Consider the following 23679-nt stretch of genomic DNA (forward strand, 5'->3'; position numbering starts at 1 on the left):
GCCTGCTGGAATGTCCCTTCTCCAGCACAGGCTAACCTATTGGTGCAAGAAGATAATTCTTCTGACACAAAACACCTCCTTCCAAGGATGCTTTTCTAGCTATGTGCCCAGCATCCCCTTCCCCATGTCTCCTCCTGTATCTTCTTTAGGGTGGCCTCATAGGCACCTTTGTGTCTCCTGCCTCTGGCAGCTGCCACCCTTTCTTAAACATGTTCACACAGAGATACCATCTGCCTCTTGGCTGGGTTGATGTTTCCAGGTGCAGCCAGTAGCTGCTGCATGCTGCTGAGCTATCTGTGAGCAGCCTCCCCATACAGGTCACCCCTGCAGCCCCTGCTCTCAGAATCCTGTCAGTTATCCCAAGGCAGAATTTAAGTTAGCTTCTCTCAAAGAAAGGAAAATGCTCTCAAAACACCTTGGTGATACTGCAGTTAACTGGGGTTATACAGTCTGGCCAGTTACTGGGAGGTGCGGAGGTGGGCTGTGGGAGCATCATACATGGCAGCTCTAACCCCAGTGACCTTCAGCTATACCACACTTGAGTTTCCTGATGGGATCTGCAATGTTGCCACTGAAAGATGACATCTTTGTCCCCTTTCATTGCCCCACAAGAGACTCACCTGTGGCTTACCATTTAGGTGATTGCTGAGGAGCTGTCTGGCAACGATGACTACGTCGAACTTTCCTTCAGTGCACGGAAGCTGGATGACAAGGTGAGCTGGATGGGAACCTCATGGAAAGACAGGAGAATGCCTGCACATATGGTTTGATGAGATTCTTCCTGACAGATATTTTTTGCCTTGTATTGTTAAACACATCAGAGGTTTCAGATGAATGTTTGCCACGAGGCTTTCTTCAATTAAAAAAAAACCTCAAGAGACTCTAATTAAACCAAGACAAGTTAATTATGCTATAACCATGACAATTTAATTATTTAAAATGCCACCAATCAGAAGTGCTTAGAGAAGTGAACTTTCTGTAAGCAAAGATGTTATAGCCAAAGTGTCTTAAAATGAAGCTAGAAAAGTTCATAATGACTGAACCGTGATACACATTTTGTTCAACTTAAATGTAGCTTGACTGGGAGAAAAAGACTGCTGCATATTTGTTCAATATTTTCCCTCTTTAGTAAGAAAGCTCTCCTCTGACTCCAGCACTACTCTTCATTGTGAGTGTTACCTCTTTTTGGAAACAACCATTGATATTTAGCAATATTTAGTTGACAAGCACCTTGAGCAACACACAGCCCAAAAAATGCAGATCATATAATCCTAGAATTGTTAGGGTCGGAAGGGACCTCAAGGATCATCCAGTTCCAACTCCCTTGCCATGGGCAGGGACTCCTCACACTAGATCAGGTTGCTCAGAGCCACATCCAGCCTGGCCTTAAAAACCTCCAGGGATGAGGCTTCCACCACCTCCCCAGGCAACCTGTTCCAATGTCTCACCACCCTCATGGGGAAGAACTTCTTCCTAACATCCAATCTCAATCTATCCATTTCTTTTTTTTTCCATTCCCCCCAGTCCTATCACTACCTGACTCCCTAAAAAGTCCCTCCCCAGCTTTCTTGTAGCCCCCTTCAGATACTGGAAGGCCACAATAAGGTCTCCTCAGAGCCTTCTCTTCTCCAGACTGAACAGCCTCAACTCCCTCAATCTGTCCTCATAGAAGAGGAGCTCCAGACCTCTAATCATCCTCATGGCCCTTCTCTGGACACATTCCAGCACCTCCAGATCCTTCCTGTAACAGGGGCTCCAGAACTGGATGCAGTACTCCAGGTGGGGTCTCACCAGAGCGGAGTAGAGGGGGAGAATCACCTCCCCTGACCTGCTGGCTAGCTTCTCTTGATGCAGCCCAGGATGTGATTGGCTTTCTGGGCTGCAAGTGCACACTGGTGGCTCATGTTGAGCTTTTCATCCACCAGCACCCCCAGGTCCTTTTCTTCAGGACAGTTCTCAAGGCAGTCGCTGCCCAGCCTATACTGGTGCTTGGAATTGCCCTGACCCAGATGCAGGACCTTGCCCTTGGTCTTGTTGAACCTCAAGACCAAGTGCAAGATGAGTACTCAAAAGGCACACTCTTTGTTATTTCAGTGGCATAGCAGCCATACTTACTTGAGGTAATCTAGGCAGTATCTCTGTAGGTGCTTTTTAGATGATGGGCTTTACATTAATTGAAAATATGCCATAAGTATATTATCCTTTCTTATGGATGAAGCTGCTTCCAATTAGAGACATAGTAACACCATACTCAGGTTTATGGTTCTCATGCTCCAAGCCTGTGCTTGTAACCATTTGATGCGAGTAACTTCCAATCAAATCAGTGAGAGTACTTTTGGGGCCATATATCAGATTTTCAAGATCAGGCCATAACCAATGAGTGATACTTTTAGATGAAACTGCCAGAAGAACTCAGGCAAGCAGAAAATACACAGAAAGATTAATAGAACTGGAGTTTATTTAGAACCTGCAGGTAAACAACATCACTCTGCTCATGCTCATTAACAGTCATAAATGATCAGGACCTCATCTGAATGAGGAATGATGAAAGATGAATCTGAAAGATGAACAACCTCTTGTTATAGAATTGCTGGAGTCCCAGTGCCCAAATTGTGATTTAACACCCTTTCTTCAGACAGACATCCTTAGATTTCCAAGAATGTGTACAAGTCTCTTAATGCTCTGCATGCTGTCACATCTACAAAATAAAGGGCATGTACAACATGATGAGACTCCACTTGGTCATTCATTTCCCACAGCTGTAAATTCTAATCTGGTGTGAGTATTAGGATTGATTGTGGCTCTTGCTGGCATGAATTAAAAGGATGCTGGCAGAGTATGCTGCTGAGCCAGGTCAGAGTTATCTGGGCAGCAGCTGTGGAGAGTGACTGAAACGCTCAGTGGGGATAAGTTGAGGAGAAACCTTCTGAAATATATGAAGAATACTTTATTCTTGCCATGCTGCCATGCCCATCAAGGTGGGCTTCATCTAACGAAGCACTCCTGGATGACGCAGTGTGCAACTCACGCAATGACTCACCATGTTTTATCTGAACCAAAACTCCTGCCTTCTGCTGATAAAAATCTCTGGAAGCCTATTACAGCTGGAAGAAGTCTATTTTCATTTTTTCCAGGCAGAGACATGGCTCTAAACCTGACTGAACCTTGGCTTTCCTCATTTATAAGAAAAGGTTATGGCTTTGGGTATGGCTTAGGATGAACTTTGACAGTAGTAGCTGCAAGGCACCATCAGTAATTATTGTCACTAAAATTTGAAATTACTGAAATTGCTGTCACAGATTAACCCATTGGTTCAATTCAACCTGTTACAATTGCATGGTTCAGCCATTGGTGGCAAAGCATGAGTACTCTGAGGCCACAGAAGTTCCCAAAGAGCCATCAAAGAGTTGAGAAGAGCCCATCTTGTAAAGTCCTAAGCCTCTCCCTATTCAAAGACCTGATGGAGGTGTAACAGAGAAGGAGACAGAGAGGTGGAACTGTCCTTGGAGTCTCCTGAAGGACAGAGGAAGCCTGAGGAAACATTGCTGATGCCTGGGTAAAGCCAGAGGTTCTTGCACTAGCATCTCTTGCAGGTGGTAGAATAGGAGTCTCACAACTTGGGGTAAAGGAATGAATGGTGCAGGGTTTGGATGTGCTTTAAGGATAAAATCATAGAATTGTCAGGGTTGGAAGAGACCTCAAGGATCATGTAGTTCCAACCCCCTTGCCATGGGCAGGGACACCTCACACTAGATCAGATTGCTCAGAGCCCCATCCAGCCTGACCTTAAAAACCTCCAAGGACCTCCCTGGGCAGCCTGTTCCAGTGATTCTTCCCATACATAACCGTCAGTGATATTTTGAATGGACAAGAGTTTCCTTCCTTCACCTTTGAAGATGATCTACACTGTGATCCTTAAACACATGCATTTCCCTCTCTTTGAGGAGCAGGATGGCAATGTGCCCTTTCTGGCAGGGAACAACAACAGTTCTTGGTGTGATTTAACAGGCAGGGCATGTTTGTTTGTTTGGGTGTTGGTTTTTTAACTCCCTCCATATGCAATTGCAGGAGTTTTAGAGAAGCCACAAAACAGGTAAAACCTGTGCTCAGCTTTTCCTGGAACATTCAGCAGGAGATGGGGAGGAAGTCATAGGTGTGAAAGTTTCCTGTAGTTAACTGACTTTGCAGAGACAAAGGCTGTATCTTTCATTGCAGGGCTTTCTTTGGAAGGCATCACTGCATTTCTGTGTGGGGTTGAAGGCCAGCCAGCTCAGATGGCTCCTATTTGTTTCAAGAAATCCACTGAGAACACTTTGCAGTGGAACAATAACTTTTGGGAAGGTTCTGCTGCATTAAAGGCTGTTACAATTACCATAACAAGCAGCTACAGTTTTATGAGAGCTGTAACAAATTAATGAGCTCTGAGGCAGGCATACTGCTCTTCCTCTTCGCAGAGAAGCATTTGCAATTGCTTGGGAAAGGTTCCCCAGCAGGTGTCTGCAAAAGACAAATGAGTACTGCTTTGCTTAGGTGTTTTCCTGGTATTAAACTACTACTCAAAAATCCTTAAATGCCTTGTCTGGTTGCCAAAGATTTTTCTAAATCATTGTGTCTTTGGGTTACTTTGGTCCTTTTCCGAGGGAACATTGACCTGACCCTCAAACCTGAGTTTTACAAAGCGCCATGCTCTGAAAATCAATGTACTAAAGATTTGTCAAAGGAACTGCTCAGGAGTGGTGCATTATGGCAGCAGCAAATGCATCACATTAGTGCAGGTTTGTGTGGGAGTGCTCAGGTCTCTTGGCTGAATGCACGTCGGGGGAAGGTGCTGTGCATTGCAGTGGGTTTGTGTATGTCACAGGCTTGCTTGTGCTTAGACACATCGAGCAACTTCCTGCACTCCCCTGGTCTGTCTGTCACCTTAACATGGGCCATGTTATCACATCCTAAGGGGCCTTGCTTCTCCAACCTTCTCTAGTCCCTCTCCCTGGTACTTAATCGCTGTCACGGTGTCCTGGCCATTTTACTTTTGGTCTGAGAGGGTGGGCAAGGAATGTGAAATTCAACCCAGAGTAGAATACACCTCAGGGGCCTCATCTGACGCAAAACTGATGTCAAAAGACCAAACAGGTATGGAGACAGAAAGAAACAAGCTAGGTGGGTGAAGGATCTAAAGCTGAGGATTCTGGACTGGATGTAAGAAGGGAAAACGCTGTAAAGTGACATTTCACAGTTCTGCTGCTCTGATTGAGCAGTAAAACTGAGAACAGCAGCAGTGCCTTGGAAATCCTTGTGGAACAAGGAGAAGAGTGAAATATTGCTGAGGGACACCAAGAGGCCTCACTAAACCTAGGCTGGATCTCATTTTTCATTGGCAGGCAGGCAGTAGTGCACTGTTCCTGAAAAGCATAAAGAAAAAGAAGTCTTGAGAGTAACCTGTCCTGTGTTTTATTTCAGGATTTTTTCAGCAAATCTGATCCTTTTCTGGAGATCTTCCGGATGAATGATGATGCAACCCAACAACTTGTTCACAGGACTGAGGTATGGACAGGGTTGGATTTCTTCATAGAAAGAGTGATTGGCCATTTCAATGTGCTGCCCGGGAAGGTGGTGGAGTCACCACCACTGGAGGTGTTTAAGGAGAGACTGGATGGGGCGCTTGGTGCCATGGTTTAGTTGATTAGATAGCGTTGGATGATAGGTTGGTCTCTATGATATCAAAAATCTTTTCCAACCTGGTTAATTCTATTCTATTCTATTCCACATTCCAAGGATACAGGTGGGCTGTCAGGTGGAACACTTCTGTCTTTTATGTAACTATTGACCAATGGTTATTGGGTCTTGACTTATGCACATGAGGGTAAGGGAGGAATGTTAGTGATGACACTGAAACCAAAGCTCCACATTTAATTCAAGTGCAGGTTTGTAGGTCAGGAGCTGCACCTGTTATAGTTAGCCCAACCCATGCTGCAGGCAGCAGCATATTTTCTCATTGAAAATGGTGCACCTTCTGCACCTCCTCCCAGGCTGCTGGTGCTAAAGAGATTTGTGATCTGGGCACTTTGCATTTGTTGCCTCTGTCCCGGTATCATTCCTTCTTCCATGTCACGACTGACACTCTTATAAAGCAGCATTTGGGAGTACAGATACTGGGGATCATGAGCCTGTCTCTTATGGATCCTGTAAAGCCTTCTGGTAAGGCAGACAGTGTGTCTGTAAATGGATGCTGCCCATCCCCATTGCCCACTCCTGCAGCTCCTCCATGGCTTCCAGTTCAGAGGTGGATCTGGCAGCCTTGACCTTGAGCATTAGCATTCCGAGGCACGGCAGTGCTGGAGCAGTCTCTGCAGTGTGGTCTGTGTGTGGCTTTCCGCCCCCTTCTGGGGCTTTCCAGGGGAGGAGTGTTGCAGCCTGAGGGTTGCTTAAAGGCACATGTACCACGTGTGTTGTTTTGCAAACCTCCGCTGAGCTCTGCTTTCTCTTGCTGCTGAGCATACTGTGCTGAAGAACGTGGCTGTCAGCATTCTCTTTAGAGATCTGCAAAAGTTCAGGATTCCCTTCCTTTCTTTTCACTCATAGGTTGTGATGAATAACTTAAATCCAGCGTGGAAGACCTTTAAAGTGTCTGTAAATTCTCTGTGCAGTGGAGACCAGGACCGCAGGCTGAAGGTCAGAAGTCATTCCTACTTTCTGAATAGTTTTACTTGGAGAAAGCAAAACTTTGTGTCTCTTTTTTTCAATTGAAGATTCATACTATTCTGCACTGCCATCAGGTCTGATGGAAAAGGTGCTCATACAGCTGCTTTATGAGTACCACAATCAAATGAAGGGGGCAAAGAAGTGGTAATCCACTGTAATCAGTGGGTTGTGAGCTACACCTCTTACAGTAACTTTCAGAACTTGATGGGCCTGCTTCTGCCAGTCAGTTGGATAATGTGAAGCCAGCATCACTGAACTGTGAGAAGTGCACTCAAGGGAAGTGGTTGCCCTGTCTCTGTTGTAACTACTACCTCCTTACTTTATGTCAGGAGCCCCTCTATAAAAGAAGCACTGAATTAGGGAGTAGAAAGACATGTGTGTGGTGGGTTGAGATTACCCCCCCAACTAATTTGAGAGAATTAACCCCCAAAATAAAATTGCTAGACTGGCTCAGTTTGTGATGGAAGCAGAGCAAATAGAGCCAAACCTTCCATGATATGACAATGCTTAGGCAATGTGCTTTCTGTACCAAGACCTTTATAAACAGCAATGCAATAACCTTTCCAATGGGAGTTATCATAGGCCATGATTTTCTATGCTTTTGTGGTAGATCATTTTTAACAAGGTCTTCCTGAGAGCTTTGCACTTGCTGAAATTAATAATCTGTGCAGTGCCTCTTCCTTGATACCATTATATGACGTGGTCCTTGCTTGGAGTGTTAACAGAAGGAGCTCTGCAGCCTATCAGAAAGGTTTTGATATTCTGCTGGATGGGAATAGGCAATATTTTAAAATATATTTATTTTTAAAATTAAATGAAAACATCATAATAATAATTTAGTAATCTGTTCCCCAAGGTCTGTTATGGCATTTTGTTAGGTGGAAGGTTGGGTCTTTGTCAAACAGTTGTAACTGCTTTCTTCTGACTTCTCCAAGCTGGTGAATCTTCCATGCTAAAGGATGGATCATTAGGGAGGAAAAATGTTTCTGAAAGGTCTGTGTAAGTATATTGGCTGCCTCATTGTGAGTTAAGGAAAGGCAAACAGCAGGGGTGATTTGGGTACTGTCTGGGATGTTAAGGCAGTGTTCTCTAGATGAGTAAGCTTCTAGTGACCTATAGTACCACAGCTCTGCTTGTACAGGTGGATTACAAACTGTGATACTTCTGCAAGCCCTCGACATCTCTGAAAGCCACTGGTGAAAGTAACTGAGCAGAACCTGTGGAGAAGGCTGAGCAGAGCTGGAGATATGAGCAGTAATACATTCAGACAAATCCATTAGTGCTTTTCTTCTTGCCCTCTTTAGCTATGATAGCCTGCCTGAAGCACTAATGTGGAAAGACATGGTTCATGGCCACCAACAATAATTGTGCAGGACTTCAGACAGCATATGGCACAGAGGGTAATTCAGCCAGTGTCGAATGATGATTAGAAAAGCACGGGACGAATGATTTCACACTGTTCTGGAAGAGAAGGCTCATTGGGTTTGCTGTTCACTTTGGGCTTTTAATTCCACACAGAAGGAATCACAGTGTGGGGGAGTCTTGCTGATTATGTACCTGACTGAGTGATTTCAGGCTTTTCTGGTGGACTCTGCTCTTCTGCCTTTCCCCTTTCAATATATTCACAAAGTGAATGCCAGTGGAGCCAGTCACCCCTGGCCTGCTTCCTCTGATGTTACTTCAGAGGCATTTGCATGGGGGATCCTCCTTGAGGAAACTCTTCAGAAAGGGGGATGCAACCTTTAGGTGTGTTTAATGTGAATCAAAAGATGCCTTCAAATGACCTTTTCAGTAAGTCAGTTCTTTTTCATTAGGCTGGGATATTTTCCTGGAATCTTGAGAATAATTGCCTCTCCCTTGAAGGGTGCAGATCCTGCTTTACAGTGCTGATTCATTAGTGATTTGAAGGATGTTATCATGTTGTGGGGAAGCTCCTGTAAAACTGACTCCACAGATGATAATTTTAGGTAACAGAAAGTTCCTTCTTGCTGGGCAAAAGAAACATAAAATAATTAAGCTTACATAGTGGGATGTGGCATATAGTTAACAAGCTAACAGAAATATTTGTACAAGTGCTTACTGCCTAACCAGAGCAGGAGTTTTGAACCAGTGTGCTGGGAGGCTGCCATGTGATTTTGAGGATCATTACCAAATGAAATGGCACACTGTAAAAGCCAGGTTCTGAAACCTCCTTACACAAATGCCACTGGACTCATCCAGTAAATGATTCATTAGAAAACTGCAACTCTGAAATGTTCCTCTTGCTTTCTTTCCCCTCTTCCCATTGTTCTCTCTCCATGCCAATGATGGAGACACTGCACCGATGATTAACAGTTCAAGTGCCTGGCTTCAGAAGGTCCTCAGTGGTTGTGGGCAATTTGCTGCAGTTCCGTGCTCTGTTTTGTCAGTTTGAGTTAGTGTGGAGTTCAGTCACTTTATAACATGGAGTGTCCTGAATGCATTAATGGCAGCAGCATGTTTGGAACCCTGATTTACCTGAGCATGTCAAGGACTGATCTGATCAATCCTCATAAACTCTGTGCAGGGTGGCTGCAAGATTTCAGCACCGGACAGATCCCTTGTTCTCTCTCCCTTTGCCTTGGCTGTACTCCTGTAGTTGAAGAAGTTAGGGAAGAAAATACCAGATTGCAGTGAAGATGCAGGAGACAGAAATAGACTCCAGGAATGAGCTTGATCCTGGTTTTGTTAGAGTCAAGGGAACTCTTTCTGATGACTTTAGTAAGCACCACTTTATTCTCCATTATTGTAACTGCTGGATAGATAGCAAATTAATTGTTGTCTTAATTAATCTAGCTTTGGGTTAATTGATGTTTGTGAAGTGCCTCTGAGATGAAAGAGCTGTCTGAATGACAAGTGTTGCCACAACAATTAGGGGTGCAAGTGGTTTTCACAAGGGAGAGAGCATCTGATATATTGAGATTAAAAAGAGAAGAGTTGATTTTCACATCTCCCAGGGTCTGGGCTGCTGGTGAAGATGGCAGCAGAAGGCTGAAGAGCCTACGTGTGAATGAAATGGACAGGATAGAGAGAGAGAGGAGTCTTGTTCCCATCCGCTGAATGACTCCAACAGGTTGAACTTCAGTGTTCACCCTCTAAAAGGAGGTTTTTGCTTCTTGGAGCTCCTGGTTCCATGAGCCCTGGGGCAGAAATGAAGAAACTTTGTCCTGACATTGCTGAGCATCCATTATGTGAAACAAGGGCAAGGAGAGGACAAGAAGCAAACAGAAATGTCATGTGTGTGTTTGTTTGGCTGGATTAGGGGATCCAGGGAGTGTTTTTTACGTTTCTCTTTTGCAAATAACAAAGGATTGCCTCCAGATAATTGGCACATTGCTTTTTGGTGAGCTTACTGTCATGGTGGCTTCATCTCCAGACAAATAAATGCAGCCTTCCACAGCTTTGCTGTGCAATTTATCAGCTCAAGAAATGTTTTGAAGAGCTCTCTCTTGCCTCTCCTGAGCTGTCTGTGAGTTTTAGTCTCCTGAAATGAAACAGGTTCCTGTGAGTGCTGCTGCTTATAACCTAAACCAGAGGTGTCTGGGCTCTCCAGGGGGCAATAACTATGTACTGAGTACTAAGTACTATCCCCGAGACCATGGGAAACCAGACCAAGCCAAGCCCTGGCAGCGAGGATCAGTTCCACAGTGATGGACAGAGGGGATGCTGATGAGTTAACCTCGACATCCTTCCTGGCTTTCAGGTTGCAGTGTGGATAGTGCACTGAACACCCCCCAGAGCCCAGTGTTAGTTGCAGAGCTGCTTAGGGTAGAAGTTTAGAGACCAGTGCTTCCATTTTGAGTTACAGGAATGAAGTGAAGCTCTGCTTTCACTAAAACAGATCAGGATTAAGGCTTAGCTGTAACCTTGTAAAGAAGCTGAATGCTGTAGGGAGAGAACTTTAAAGTGTCACCTATCTTAAAGCAGATCTGTCAGTCTCATAGCCCTGTGTCTACAGGACACATTGCTGTGTGACTTACAGTATCTCCTGATATTAAAAATGGGAGAAAATGGAAGTGTAACCAGTTTTTCATATTCTTTTTTTCATTTCTTTCAGCTGAGACTGGAAAGAATAGTGAAGGCAATTTCCAGACAATCTCATTTCAGGCTCTCATAAAGTAGCAAAGCCTTACATTGGCTGACACGTAAGCAGCTTATAAAGAGCCTTGGTTTCTTCACAGATACCTTTTTTACTGTGTAAATTGAAAATCACACCCTCATGGAAATCCTCCTGTTGTTGTTAAATCTTGTAATAAATGTATTCTTTGCTATGAGCAATATATTTTTGCTATTTAAATAGAAAGCTCACCTTAAAATCCTACCAATAAATGGTACCTTTATAGTTTCTGTACTCACATACTACACAATGGTGGGTACACGCTGCAGATAATTAAATATGTGTGTTTTAAAGGGCAGCATCCCCAGGGAGCACAGCAGCATCAGATTTATGGCAAAACAAAGGGTTTGTTTAAAAAAAAAATTATAGGAAATAGCTTCAGGGACCTGATTATAAATTAATGATTGTGAAATGCTGGGTAACATGAGAGCAGAAATAACTTTAAGTGTGTCTAGACTTTAAAGGTTTTCAAAGATGTCTCAGTACAGAGGGGTCACTTGGAAAGTGTGAAGGTTCTGGCAATATGTATTTAGCCCTCCTGTACACACTCATCTCACCTACCACACATACCCTTAAGAGAATTTACATCTCTGTTGGTCAGACCCCTGTTTCCTCCCAGCTGGGTGGCATGGCTCCTTCACTACAGCATCCTGACAAGGTGAGTAGTAAATGGATGATGTGGAGTTGAGGTGTGTCTAGTTTGCTGTGTGCAAACTCACAGAGAAGCCAGGCTGGTCCCATGCAGCTCTGCAGGAGCTGCAGTAGAGCTTGGGGAACTCTATGTGTTCCTTCCAGCACTCACCCTGACCACTCATGCCCAGCCATGTGCTGCCTTTCTTTCTTGTATATAGATTTTCCAGGAAAGTGCTCTCCTTCAGCAGAATACATGTTTGATATCATCTATTTCTGGTTTGCAATGAATCCATTTCTAGTTGCAAGCAAAGTATCTGAAAAGCTGATGACTGTCTGTCTGGAAAGCAAGGCTTCTTTTGCAGGCTAATTAAGGAGGCAACTCACATCGGGCACAATTCTGCTTGTAGACAGACAGGAGTGTTTCAGACTCCTGCTCTTCAAAATATGAAAAAAAAAATACTCTGTCAGAGTTGTGCCACAAATGAGTCTTTGACTCCTGACCCAGATAAAATGTGGGAGGAAAAGATTTGCCTATTGTCAGCTTCCCAGGGTGTTTTCTTCATAATACTACAAGCAACCATTCATGGATACAAGAGCACCTGGAGGGGAAAAAATGCTGCTGCAGACTGGTGGTAGATGTTATTAATAAGTGAGGTGTGTTGATGCAAGTAGTGCTGAAGGTTAGCACTGAACTTGCTTCTGTCACTAAGGAGGAAGGTGCAGAGGATCTGGAAAGAGTCAGGATCCAGCCATGGACACTTCCTCTTGCAGTTGGCTTGAACATCGTAAGGAAACCTTCCCACCCTCTCTCAAGTGTGGATATCCCTGCTACACTTCAGCCCTTCCTCCATCCCTTGTCCCTCTCCTGGGAGTCCTGACACGTGGAAGGAGCTGGCTGAGATGAGGGGAGCAGAAGTGTGGCTTGGCTCTAGCCATTCCTTGTGCCATGCTGGTCTCAAGGAATTTGCTTGTATTACAGCCTGCCAGCCCTGGAGAAGACAGGGGTAAAGCACAGTGGATGGGTCAGAGCTGGGCAGCAGGAAGTGCCCTGTGTGGCTGAAACTGAGGTTGTGGTAACAGCAGCCCCCAGTGGTACTGTGGACGTTCATGAGTCTGTTATGTCCTGTCCCTGACATGTTGCCTTCTGCTACACGGAAGCTGTGTCAGCAGCGTGAGATGATGGCGTTCCTTGTCAGGATGCAGCTTGTGCTTCTCCAGGCAGACTTATGCATATGGAAAGCTTGCAGAAAACAATTCAAAATCACTAACTCGTCATTTTAATCATCTTGTGCACATTTCAAAAGTTAGAATGGTGATTTTAGTAGCCTAGATTTGTTGATTCACAGCACTTGAACCCTGATTCTCCTTAAGAGCTTTAAATCCTCACTACTGCATGGCTTTAAGGTGACCCTGCAGAAGTAAAATACAGAATCCTGGCACTTTCATTGACTGCTCTCACAGGCCAACCTGCTCTCCTTTCCTGGCTGTTCAGAGCATGAAGCATCTACTTGTGAAGCTGTTGACATTTGAGTTATTTGCCTCAGCCTTTATTGATACAGAAACAGGGCCCTGATCTGTCTCACACAGCTCCTAGCACCGATTTCTTTGGCTGCTTGTTTCCTGCCTTCCTGCCGAAAGCAGCAGATTGTTCCCATTACACCCACTGTGTTGCTGTCATTGCTGTGTGCGCAGGGACAGGCTTTCCACCAAGGTTAAGGTCAAGGGCAGTGATAGGACAGATATTCAGAGGTGCTTAGGAGGTGAAGGTGAAGTTTGGGTGAGAGTCAGAGAAAGATTCTCTGTTGTTGGGCTTGTGTTGGTGAGCAGTCCTCTATAGGCAAATAACAGAGGTTTTCTGTAAAGCTAAGTGATCTCTCTGCAGGATATTAACTTTAAGCACTCCTTCATTCTAAAGACATGCAGAGGTTTGCCTGTGGTTAATATTTAAAAAAGTAACCATAATTTTGTCTTTCAAGGAGTAAGCATTAGCAAGGCTGGCACTGGAATCAGTTCCACCTGTGATGCTGAGGTTCAAGGATGCGTGTCTGCTAATTGAAGCTGCAGAAACAGTGATCCTTCACAACCCCAGTGAATTCTGCAAAACACAGGCCTGGTTTTAGTGCTGAAAGCTTCCCTGATTGGCTTGCCAGGACTGGGAAGAATGAAAAGATGCACATTTTGGCAGTGCTATTGTGTTGCTGGTTGCCAAGGCAAATCCTCTTCTCTCACTGGCCATATTTTATCTGTCCGTCAACATGTGCTGCTTACAGGATGTCCGTTGCTACAATATCTCAGCACTGGTCAATTTTACTCATCAGAAACATCCAGAATGATTGGTCTTTTTTCAAATCTATTGTCCTGCATCTTTTAGGGAAGTTTGCCCAGAATCCAGTGATGGCAGGAGCCTTTGGTGGCTTACAAATGTGTATTTCCACTCGATGTTCTGGAGACAGGAGTCTGTGTAATTCTGCACAAGCTCTACAAGAGCAGCTGGTGAACAGCCTGCATGTGCAACAAAGTGCTGGGCTTCAGGAGAGCCTTGTGCTTGCTCTCTTTTTCACCCAGTCCTCTGCTTGCACTGTCCTTATGCTTAACGACCTCTCAAAACCATCATAAATACAAAGGGCCAAACAAAGCTTGTTAGCATTTTCATCCCAGTTTTTTTCCCCAAACCCTCCAGCTTAGTTCAACTGAAACAGTTTGAGTCTGACATCCTGTCAAGACAAGGTGTGTTTATTCTTTGCTACTGAAGACAACACTTTATAGATGGATTTTCTTCTCTTTCAATTTTAAAGCTGGGAATCAAAGGCCCGTTCCTGTTTCTGGTTCAAACAGAGCAAGTTTGTGAACTGTGCTTTTGGACAGCATTTCACAGACTTCAGCTCTTGTTCAGGGAGGCTGGGTGCTGGCAAGCTCAGAGGGACATTCCTGGGGTCAGGCAGCACACAGGCATCAACTGTGCCGTTCAGGTGTGGGATTTAAGCCCCCCATGGCTTGTATAAAAGCATATTTCAGAGCAATACACTTCAGACAGAAAAGAGCTGCGCTGGCCAGCTGTCGTCTATGAGAAGGAACCACCGAGTACTCGTTTTCATTTTCTGTTTGGGATGTTTGGTAAATGAAGTACCCTGAGAGTATTCTGAGAATCTTAAAATACCCTGTAAGCTTGGAATAGCACTTGAGAAGTTCCCCTGCCTCTGTGATTAAACATTCTTTTCATCTCCACCAGAGAGTGTTATTAACATGAGTGTTACAGCACTGCAAGGAGCAACTGCCACCTCTTCTGTTCACTGTCACTTCTTACACTGGAGAAACATAACTGTGTTTGAGCATGAAGGCTTTTAGTCAATGGACATGAATGAAGCAGTGTTTCTTTTGAAATTAGTTGTGCTTGGAGTTTATAAAAGCAGCTTGATGCATGACTTTTATATTCCACTTTGATTTCTTAAAAGATGAACAAGCTGCTTAAAACCGCTCCTCCTTGAGAATCAATTTTTCATGTGGTGTTGCCATGATAGTTAATAATTCCTTAGTGCCTTTTCCTCTGCTAGACCTCAGTGATTTTAGCTATTATAAAGAGGTAGCTGGAAAAGTGCTATCAGCTTGTTTTCGGTCTTTCCTCTCTGCCCCAGTTAAAAGGTATTGCTCTGAAATAAAATGGTCACTACCTTGCTTTCAACTTTATTTCTAGCTTATGACCCATCTCCAGTGCATTGCTGTTAATAAGAAGTTAACTGCTGTCAATTACAGCAATTGATAATCATTCATTTCTCGTAGATGTGTGTTATACTTAAGAACCCTAGAGAACTCAGAAATGTCTCAGTGTGTTTGGTTTGTAACAGAAAATGTGCAGAGTTATTCTGAACCCAGCAGTCCAGCAGTAGGCAGTTTCTTTGTTCATGCTGTCAAGTTCAGTTCTGCTGAGTCCAAAGGGGTTTCCTGCTTTGTTTTGGGCTTTCCAGTGCTTCTTAGCCCAGCTTCTCTTCTGTTATCCCTTCTTATCTCACAGACACAGAAATGTCTGCCAGGGACAGCTCTGTGGGACTCCTTTTTCCCAGGGCTTTTTTTGAGAGGTGATGTAAATCTCCTTTATGTTCGGAGTCTCCATTGCTTCAAAGGGATTCCCAAAAAGGATCTTAATTGTTTTGTATGTTTCTGCATTGCTGGCTCTTACATCTCAGTTCCTGAGGGACAGGTAAATCCCAGTCTGAAGAATTATTTGATTTTAGTATCTACATCTGACGTTCATCCTACATTGCCTTGAATTTTATACCAAACCTACTACAGAGCAAATCCAAGTCTGAGCATTGCTGCTTGGTTGCTTTTTCTCTCCACTGACTCCTGAAGGAGGATAAGCACAAATCATAGAATCATAGATTTGTTAGGGTTGGAAGGGACCTCATGGATCATCCAGTTCCAACCCCCCTGCCATGGGCAGGGACACCTCACACTATAGCAGGTTGCCCAAGGCCACATCCAGCCTGGCCTTAAAAACCTCCAGGGATGGGGCCCAAAAGGATGATATCTTGGGATATTCAGGAATGATACCTGAACCTTTCTTCTGGCTGTTTCTGTTTCAGTGCAGCCACCACAGGTAGCCAACATCATATCAGCACTTCCAAAGTTGTTTTTTTCCTATACATTTTATTAATGCCCCATTCAGAGCTCCTTAAATATTTGATTATCTCCACCAAATTAATGGCAGAAATAAAGCCTAGCAGTGAAGTGACTTCAGTCAAAAGGCTTTCTGAGGTGTTCTTTAGGCGTGGGTCTGTACTGAGTCACTGGATAACAGACCCCACCCCTGAGCTTCAGGAGGCATCCCCTGGAAGAAACAAGACTAATTACAGGCCTTCTGATGGTAGTTTAGATCTAGATACCATGGGTGAATACAAAATTATAGAATTAGCATGGAAAGGACATTGCCATTATGAATTTGAATGACCTCATTTGCAGCCTTTCTCTTACATGAATATGTAGAAGCAGAGAATAAATAGGAAGCCTGGTTTCATCTTCCTAAAGGTAGAAGTAAACTGAATTCAGGTGACCGGAGCCTGAAATACACTGAAAATCTTTGGCTGGGGTATAAAAAACTATCACCTATTGCCGTGCACCTAACCTGAGGCAGTCCAGGAAGATGAGACTTTTTAAAGGGGTGTCTTCTCAGCACCTTCTGAAAAGTCTCTTGAAGGGTCTTGAGCTGGAGGAATCAAAATCACAGGTCTCCAGTGAAAAAATGTTTGCAAGGTTATTTCTGCATCTCCTAATTCATTGTGTTGTGTCCAGTTCTGGGCCCCTCAGTTTAGGAAAGATGTTGAGTTGCTGGAATGTGTCCAGAGAAGGGCAACAAAGCTGGGGAGTAGTTTGGAGCACAAGCCCTGTGAGGAGAGGCTGAGGGAGTTGGGGTTGCTTAGCCTGGAGAAGAGGAGGCTCAGAGGAGACCTTACTGCTTTCTACAACTGCCTGAAGCGAGGTTGTAGCCAGGTGGGGGTTGGTCTCTTCTCCCAGGCAACCAGCACCAGAACAAGAGGACACAGTCTCAAGCTGTGCCAGGGGAGGTTTAGGCTGGATGCTAGGAAGAAGATCTTCACAGAAAGCGTGATTGGCCATTGGAATGTGCTGCCCAGGGAGGTGGTGGAGTCACCATCACTGGAGGAGTTTAAGAAGAGACTGGATGGAGCACTTAGTGCCATGGTTTAGTTGATTAGATAGTGTTTGGTGATAGATTGGATTTGATGAAGTCAAAGGTCATTTCCAACCTGGTTAATTCTGTTCTGCTCTATTCTATTCTATCTGCTAAACTGACTGACTTGGTCCATTTCACAGGAGCCCTTGCTCCTGGTAGGGGCCAGCTGATTGTCTTGTTCCGTTCATTCCTCTGGGCATTTGCAGTGCTTCTGAAAGATGGAATCTTGTAACACAGCACCAAAAGACACTTCTGCCAACTGCATTGGATTTTGTACCTGCACCTCCTGTGCTGTGGTAACAGACATCTGTGAGTGAGTGAGATCAGAGTCATAGCCACTGTAAGGAGCATCCCTCCTTTCTTGGGCATTAAATGCATTTCTTTAGTTCACAGTTTCAGTGTGTGGACCTAACCTGTCTTCCCTTACTGCATTCACTTCATAGTTACTCTGGAGAGAAGGAGGCTTAGGGGAAACATTACCACTCTCTGCAGCTACCTGAAGGGAGGTTGTAGGAAGGTGGGTGGTGGTCTCTCCTCTCTAGTAACACATGATAGCACAAGAGGAACTGGCCTTAAATTGCACCAGGAGAGGTTTAGATTGAATATTGGAAGGAACTTCTTCACTGAAAGGGTTCTCAGAGACTAGAAGAGGCTCCCCAGGGAGGTGGTTGAATCATACCACCCCTGGTGGTGTTTAAAAGATGCAGAGATACGGTGCTGGGGGATGTGGTTTAGCACCAGACTTGGTAGAGTTAGAGAAAGGTTGGGACTCACCTTTTCCAACCCAAATGATTCTGTGCAATATTTATTCAGGGCATTTTCTTTAAGGGTTTTAAAATTCTTCACAGTGAAATATTTTTTTGTAGACATGAAGTTAATAACAACACAACCATGCTGGAGAGAGCCAGAGAAAGTCAAACCCTGATCCTGCCAGTACCTCAGACAATACTGCCAAGCACCATTGTTGGCAGGAATGAATCAGACTTCAGTGAGTTTCATGACTGAAATAAGAGCAGGGCATTTTGTGATCCTAATGCTTACCTTCTGCTCAGGTTTGCAAACTTCGTTTCTATGTATGGAGACTCACTTCTTTAACAGGTGAGTTAAGAAATAGTCACCATGTTTTAATGCCTGGGACAAGTCACAACACGCTCTGGTTTCATTCAGGGACATCATCACAGAGGCAGCGTAGCCAGGAAATTCTGCACCTTGAGTCCATTTTTCCCCTAGCACCAGAGGATGGGCAGAGTGCTAATTTGGTTTGGGTCTCATCAGCGTCAGAAGCAGGGTGCACTGCCACATGTTTGTGACACTCAGCAGTGCTGTTGGATGGCACCTAAACATCAGTAGGTATTTCACACTACTGTTCACCAGAAAAGATTCATTTTACTGCCTCTCAAAATCCATGGAAATCAACTATTTTGACAAAACCATCCCATGAGGAGTATCTCTGGTTACAGAGACAGTGAGAAAGCAAGCAAGGAGCAGTGCCAGAGCCCATGGCCCACTGAGATGTAGGGAAGCTATTGGAACACAAGGCACCTGTAGATGGGCTGATGGCAGCTGATGTCACCAGTCCTTGCTGCTGAGGCATATCCATGTTGTACAACTGCACTGAGGGGACTGAACAAGAGAAAGGATGATGTTAGCATCCCATATTTAAAATGTTCTCCTTTGACAGGAGAAACTTGAGGTCAAAACCTTGCTTTAATAAATGTTTAACAGTTTATGCAAAGCAGAAGCAGCTCCAGCAGAGGGGAGTAAGGCAGAGAGGTACCAAGCAGAAGGCTGGAATAACTCCTGTCTCAGTGGATGAAGTGGGGAAAATGGAGGAGCAGTCAGAGGTAGAAGTACGCTCTCCACAGGGCAGGAGCACAGTTTTGCGTCACTAAGAGAAATGTGAAGAGTCCCAGGTTTGTCCTGATACAGAAAAAAGGAGGCTTTTAAGTTCCTGAAGACACTTTAGAGAGCGAAAAAGATTCCCCTTCTGTCCCATATCATTCTTAGAGGCTCTTGGAGATATGCAGAGTAGCCAGACTGTTGGAAGGAAGGAGACTAGAGCATGAGGAGCCTAGAGTGCTTAACAACAATCCTTCCTTTCAAAGAGAGCAGTGTCTCCTTTTGGAGCCTTTGGCATATCTGATCAAAGGACTTGGCCAGCATGATTATTGTCACCTCCTGCTAACAGAGGAGTTAAAGAAATGCGCAGAAGTTAACTCCTGGCCCCAAGGCATTCTAGGGGTTCCAGATGCTGCACCCTGTGCTTAGGTACCATGCCAGTTCTTCGTACACTGCTGGGAATCATCCTGACGCTGCTCTGAGTGCAGTCAGCACGCAAAGCCTGGGAGAGCTACTGAAGACATCTCTGTCCAATGTGACAGACTTCTGTCAGCCTTGAGCACTCCCAGACCCATTCATGTAGAAGATTATTTACCTGTTTCTCTTTGCACTTCTTGAAAGATTCTGTCCACTTGTGAGTCCCCACTGACTACTCAGCCTCACTTTCACATCTTGACAGATTGCTAAGCTGCACTTTTCTTCCATCCGAAGTTGCTCTCTGGGGGACAGTTTCTGTAGCTTAGGGGAGCTCAACTTGGTGACTTACAGGGAGCTGGAAGCTGTTGCTGCCTCACGAACTCCTCCCAGTGGGACTTCAGGGACCTGACAGGCTGTGCAGCTCACCACTGCCATGCTGGTGCCTGGCTAATGGCAGCAGGTGTGCTGCTGTGTGCTGCACACCTTGCATGCTGGTCTCTTGCTGGCAAGAGGTCCGTAACCCCATCCTGAGTGCTCCATAGGTGTCTTCTGGGAGTCACAGCAGAATGATCACAAATTAGAAGCATTTCTATGCATACATGTGAAGGGTGGAGAAAAGTCTGTGCTGAGCGAAGAGCTTCTATGGTTAGTGGGCTGCGTTGGGTGGTTTAGTGTTGGACACAGGTCTGATGTGGTTTTCCCACATATGACAGCACAACCTCAGGTAAGTGGTGTTGGAGCTCCCTCTGTTTCCAGGCAGCTCTGCAAAGCCAGCATCCTGTTCCTGCTAGCTCCACTACCTGCTTCTTACATGTACATAGGGTAGGCTCAGCATTTGGGAGGATGAGAGCTGTGTACAGGAGGGGTTCCTGGTCCCCTGCTTGTTCCTGTTGTAGACCATGGATACACTGATTCCAGACTTTTATCGGTGCTTTGTAAGCAGTGTTTTCATTTTGGTAACACTCCCGAAAGTGGCGCAGCTTGATTTTTGTCACCATTGTCCCTGCTTTTCACTTCAGCAGACTGTACAGCAGAATTAACTCTTCTGTGGCATCTGCTTTCCCCTGGCCAGCTCTTTTAAAGATAAAGATCTCATGCTATTATGCTTGCAGATGTCTTCTTTAGTTCTGAAGGCCCCATCCAAAGGCCACTGGAGGTCAAAGGGACATTCTGCACTGGTGTCAGTGATACAGCTCCATTTACTTCAGCTAATGTTGACAGTTCACATTAGATGATACCTCCTAATCTTTGCCTCAGAGAGAATTGTTTTTCCTATGCATGAGTAGTGTTAGATTGCATACTTTATACTCATGGAGTATTTCCTTAAGTAGGCTAGGCTCCCCTCCTCGGTGCTGCTGTCTGTCCCAGGAATCATCTTCTTTGGTTTCATAATGACATAATGGTGCCACCTGCAGACCAGAGCTCTGTAGAGGTGGCTCCCGAGAGTGTGCTCCGCAGGAATGAAAGCCTTTAGCAAAGCGAGGGGAGGGGCAACAGCAGCCCGGCGTTTGTAGAAGTCACTTGCTGTAATAAGAGCTTACATTGCACATAATTTTCCTGGAAAATTAAGTCGATGAAACCAAAATCTTTGCATTGGTGAGTTGCTAGGGCATCTGATAAACCTCAGTGACATGATTCTCTGTAGCTGCTGATGATACCAAGTGTGCTGGAACCTGTTACAACACTTCACCGCAGATGTCAGTCCCTGTGAACACATCACAGACAGGGAGAACATGGACCCTGTAGGCTGTGCTTGAACCCAATGGTGAATTTTCTTTCTCTTAGCAGGGTAAAATGAGAATCACTAAGGATTAATGTTGCTGCTTTGTGTCCTCCTCATCTCCCTGATGGGGTTTTCTCTTCTGTCCTTTCTTAGGGAAGCCTGTCTCCTAGTGCCAGAGGAGCCTTCTGCTATGAATTCTTCATTAGCATTACTTACACTGTGTGGTTTCTGACATGGGTTTTCAGTGCTTTTTCTTCCATCTCCTTTTTTTGCAGTTTTAAAGACAGAGCACATTTGTGCTTTGCATAGATGTATGAAAATAGGATGAACTTGGTGTTTATGGCTTGGATTTCTTCTCAATTACTTTGTCTTATGAGTAGCTTTCAGGGAATGTCTGCTGGCCAGTCAGAATAATCACTTTGCCTGAATATTCTTCTCTCTGTAGGGTTTCTTTTTCACTGAACTGTGGCCATAGTTTTATAGCCAGCCTATTGATCCAGGCACATGCTTACTTAAAAGACCTTACTTGCTGTAATCATAGTGAACTAAAGCAGCCACATTAGGAGGAAATAGAGATTCTCATTACAGTGAATTAAATGTTGATTCTCCTTCTTATTCCATTGGTAATTATTTTAATAACAGCTTCATAATTCACCCAGGAGAGTGATGAAGGAGCATCCACACCTACATCATTTTCCTGAATGCAAAGGAAGTTGCTCATTAATCTAACAGAATGTTGACATTAAGGAACGAAATATCACCTTAGATTTAAACAGACCTCTTTTTATTCACCTCCAGTAATTTGTTGCATAATTGTGGTCATTTATACAATCTCAGTACCTGATTGCACATTCAGAGAAGGTACTTGGGTATCTAAGCACTGTTACTTCCCCCTGTTTACCTACAAACACAGAGCTCAGCTCTTGAAGGTCTGGCTTTAGAGTACTGGCTGCACTTAGAATAGAATAGAATAGAATAGAATAGAATAGAATAGAATAGAATAGAATAGAATAGAATAGAATAGAATAGAATAGAATTAACCAGGTTGGAAGAGACCTTCAAGATCATCGTGTCCAACCTATCATCCAACACTACCCAATCAACTAAACCATACAACCAAGCATCCTGTCAAGCCTTGCCCTGAACACCCCCAGCAACGGCGACCCCACCACCTCCTCAGGCAGCCCATCCCAGTGGGCAATCACTCTCTCTGCTTGTTCCTGAAGTTCTAATTTTTCCCAGCCCCTGCATATCTTGGCATTATCCAAACACCTGAGCCCTCTGCTCCCCCAGCGGTAACAGGCGTTGCTGCCTTTGTTCCCTGGGTTTAACTGTTCCAAAACACTCCAGCCCCACAACTGTGCTGCTTTTCCCCCTTTCCTTGGCAGTCTTGCTCAGTCTGGGGTGTATTGGTGGGCAGTGCTAGCTGGAGAGCCAGCATACTGAAACAGGCAGGCTTTGATTTTACAGTTTACAAGCAATCAGCAACTTTCTGTCATTTAGGCTCATGACTCCCATGCACCCTGGAATTTGAAGGGTAGAGAGGGAAGCAGAAAACAGTCAAATGTGTGCAGAGGTTTCTTCATTTTATTTCTCTGAGCTGTGGTGCCATGGAAGCATTGGTATTTTTAGTTGCTCTTCACAGCTTAGTCATCTTCAATAACACAAAGGGTCCAGACCTAGATTTTCTGGTGGCACTACTGTAAGCAGTTAAGGTCTTGGGTCTCAGTTGCTTTCAGCACAATGATTGCCAAGTCTCACTCGTGAGGCTTCATTTTCTGTGCTTCAGCTCCATCTCTGGAGGGAACAGTGGCATGTCCTGAGAAGCACAGAATCACTCTGCCACTGTGCAGGGCAGGGAGCTTCAAAAAACCTTGTTCCAGCCTGAACTCCAAGGGGTGGTGAGATGTAGAAATTTAATTGCTTGTGCTGGAATGAGGCCAGTAAACAGGGTCAGCTCTCTTGTCCTTTGAAGAAGTGTTTTGGCACATCTCAGGTGGAACAGCAGCAGAAATTCTTTGCAGCAGTTTTTGATCTCTGAATCTGGAGGGTCATCCATGTGCTGAAACTCACTCTGTAAGCCTTTTATCTGAGAGTCTGCTCAAATGGCACCACTGCCAGCCTCAGACCAGCTCAGGGTGTCTGGCTTCACTGGTATCCTTTGCCAAAATCTTGGTTCTCTGGAGTTAGGGCAAAGGTGCATCTTGGCCACCTCTTCCATACATCACTGATGACAGCTGTCTGTCTCTTCATTTGCTGTTATTTTTTGTTGGCTTTTCTTGAAGGAAGAAGGGTGGCTGGGTACAAGAGTATTTTCAAAACTGCTAAGTGTCTTTTAGAAATTAAAATCCCAGAGATGAACTTGATACCAAACAATATTACCTTCTATCATCACTGGCAAGCATGCCAGGAAACAGAATCTGAACATGCATTGCCTTGCTTCAAATCCTAATGGTGGGCTTCTCACCATGGATTCTGGACAATCTGGGCTCTTCATTCTGCTGCATTGTGAGTAGGTCAGAATTTTGTTGAGGCTGTTTAGTACCA

General features: G+C 44.6%; 1 protein-coding gene across 1 annotated transcript in view; it reads left to right on the top strand.

Moving 5' to 3' along the window:
• Positions 1–23679, top strand: part of CPNE4 (copine 4) — a 148966-nt gene that overhangs the window by 75590 nt on the left and 49697 nt on the right. Inside the window, exons 5-7 of the mRNA XM_054160928.1 lie at positions 639–713; positions 5458–5541; positions 6580–6669. Coding sequence (XP_054016903.1) covers positions 639–713; positions 5458–5541; positions 6580–6669 — 249 coding nt within the window. The remainder of the gene's footprint in view (positions 1–638; positions 714–5457; positions 5542–6579; positions 6670–23679) is intronic.

This window comes from Dryobates pubescens, chromosome 4 (assembly GCF_014839835.1).
Source record: "Dryobates pubescens isolate bDryPub1 chromosome 4, bDryPub1.pri, whole genome shotgun sequence".
Lineage (NCBI taxonomy): Eukaryota > Metazoa > Chordata > Aves > Piciformes > Picidae > Dryobates > Dryobates pubescens.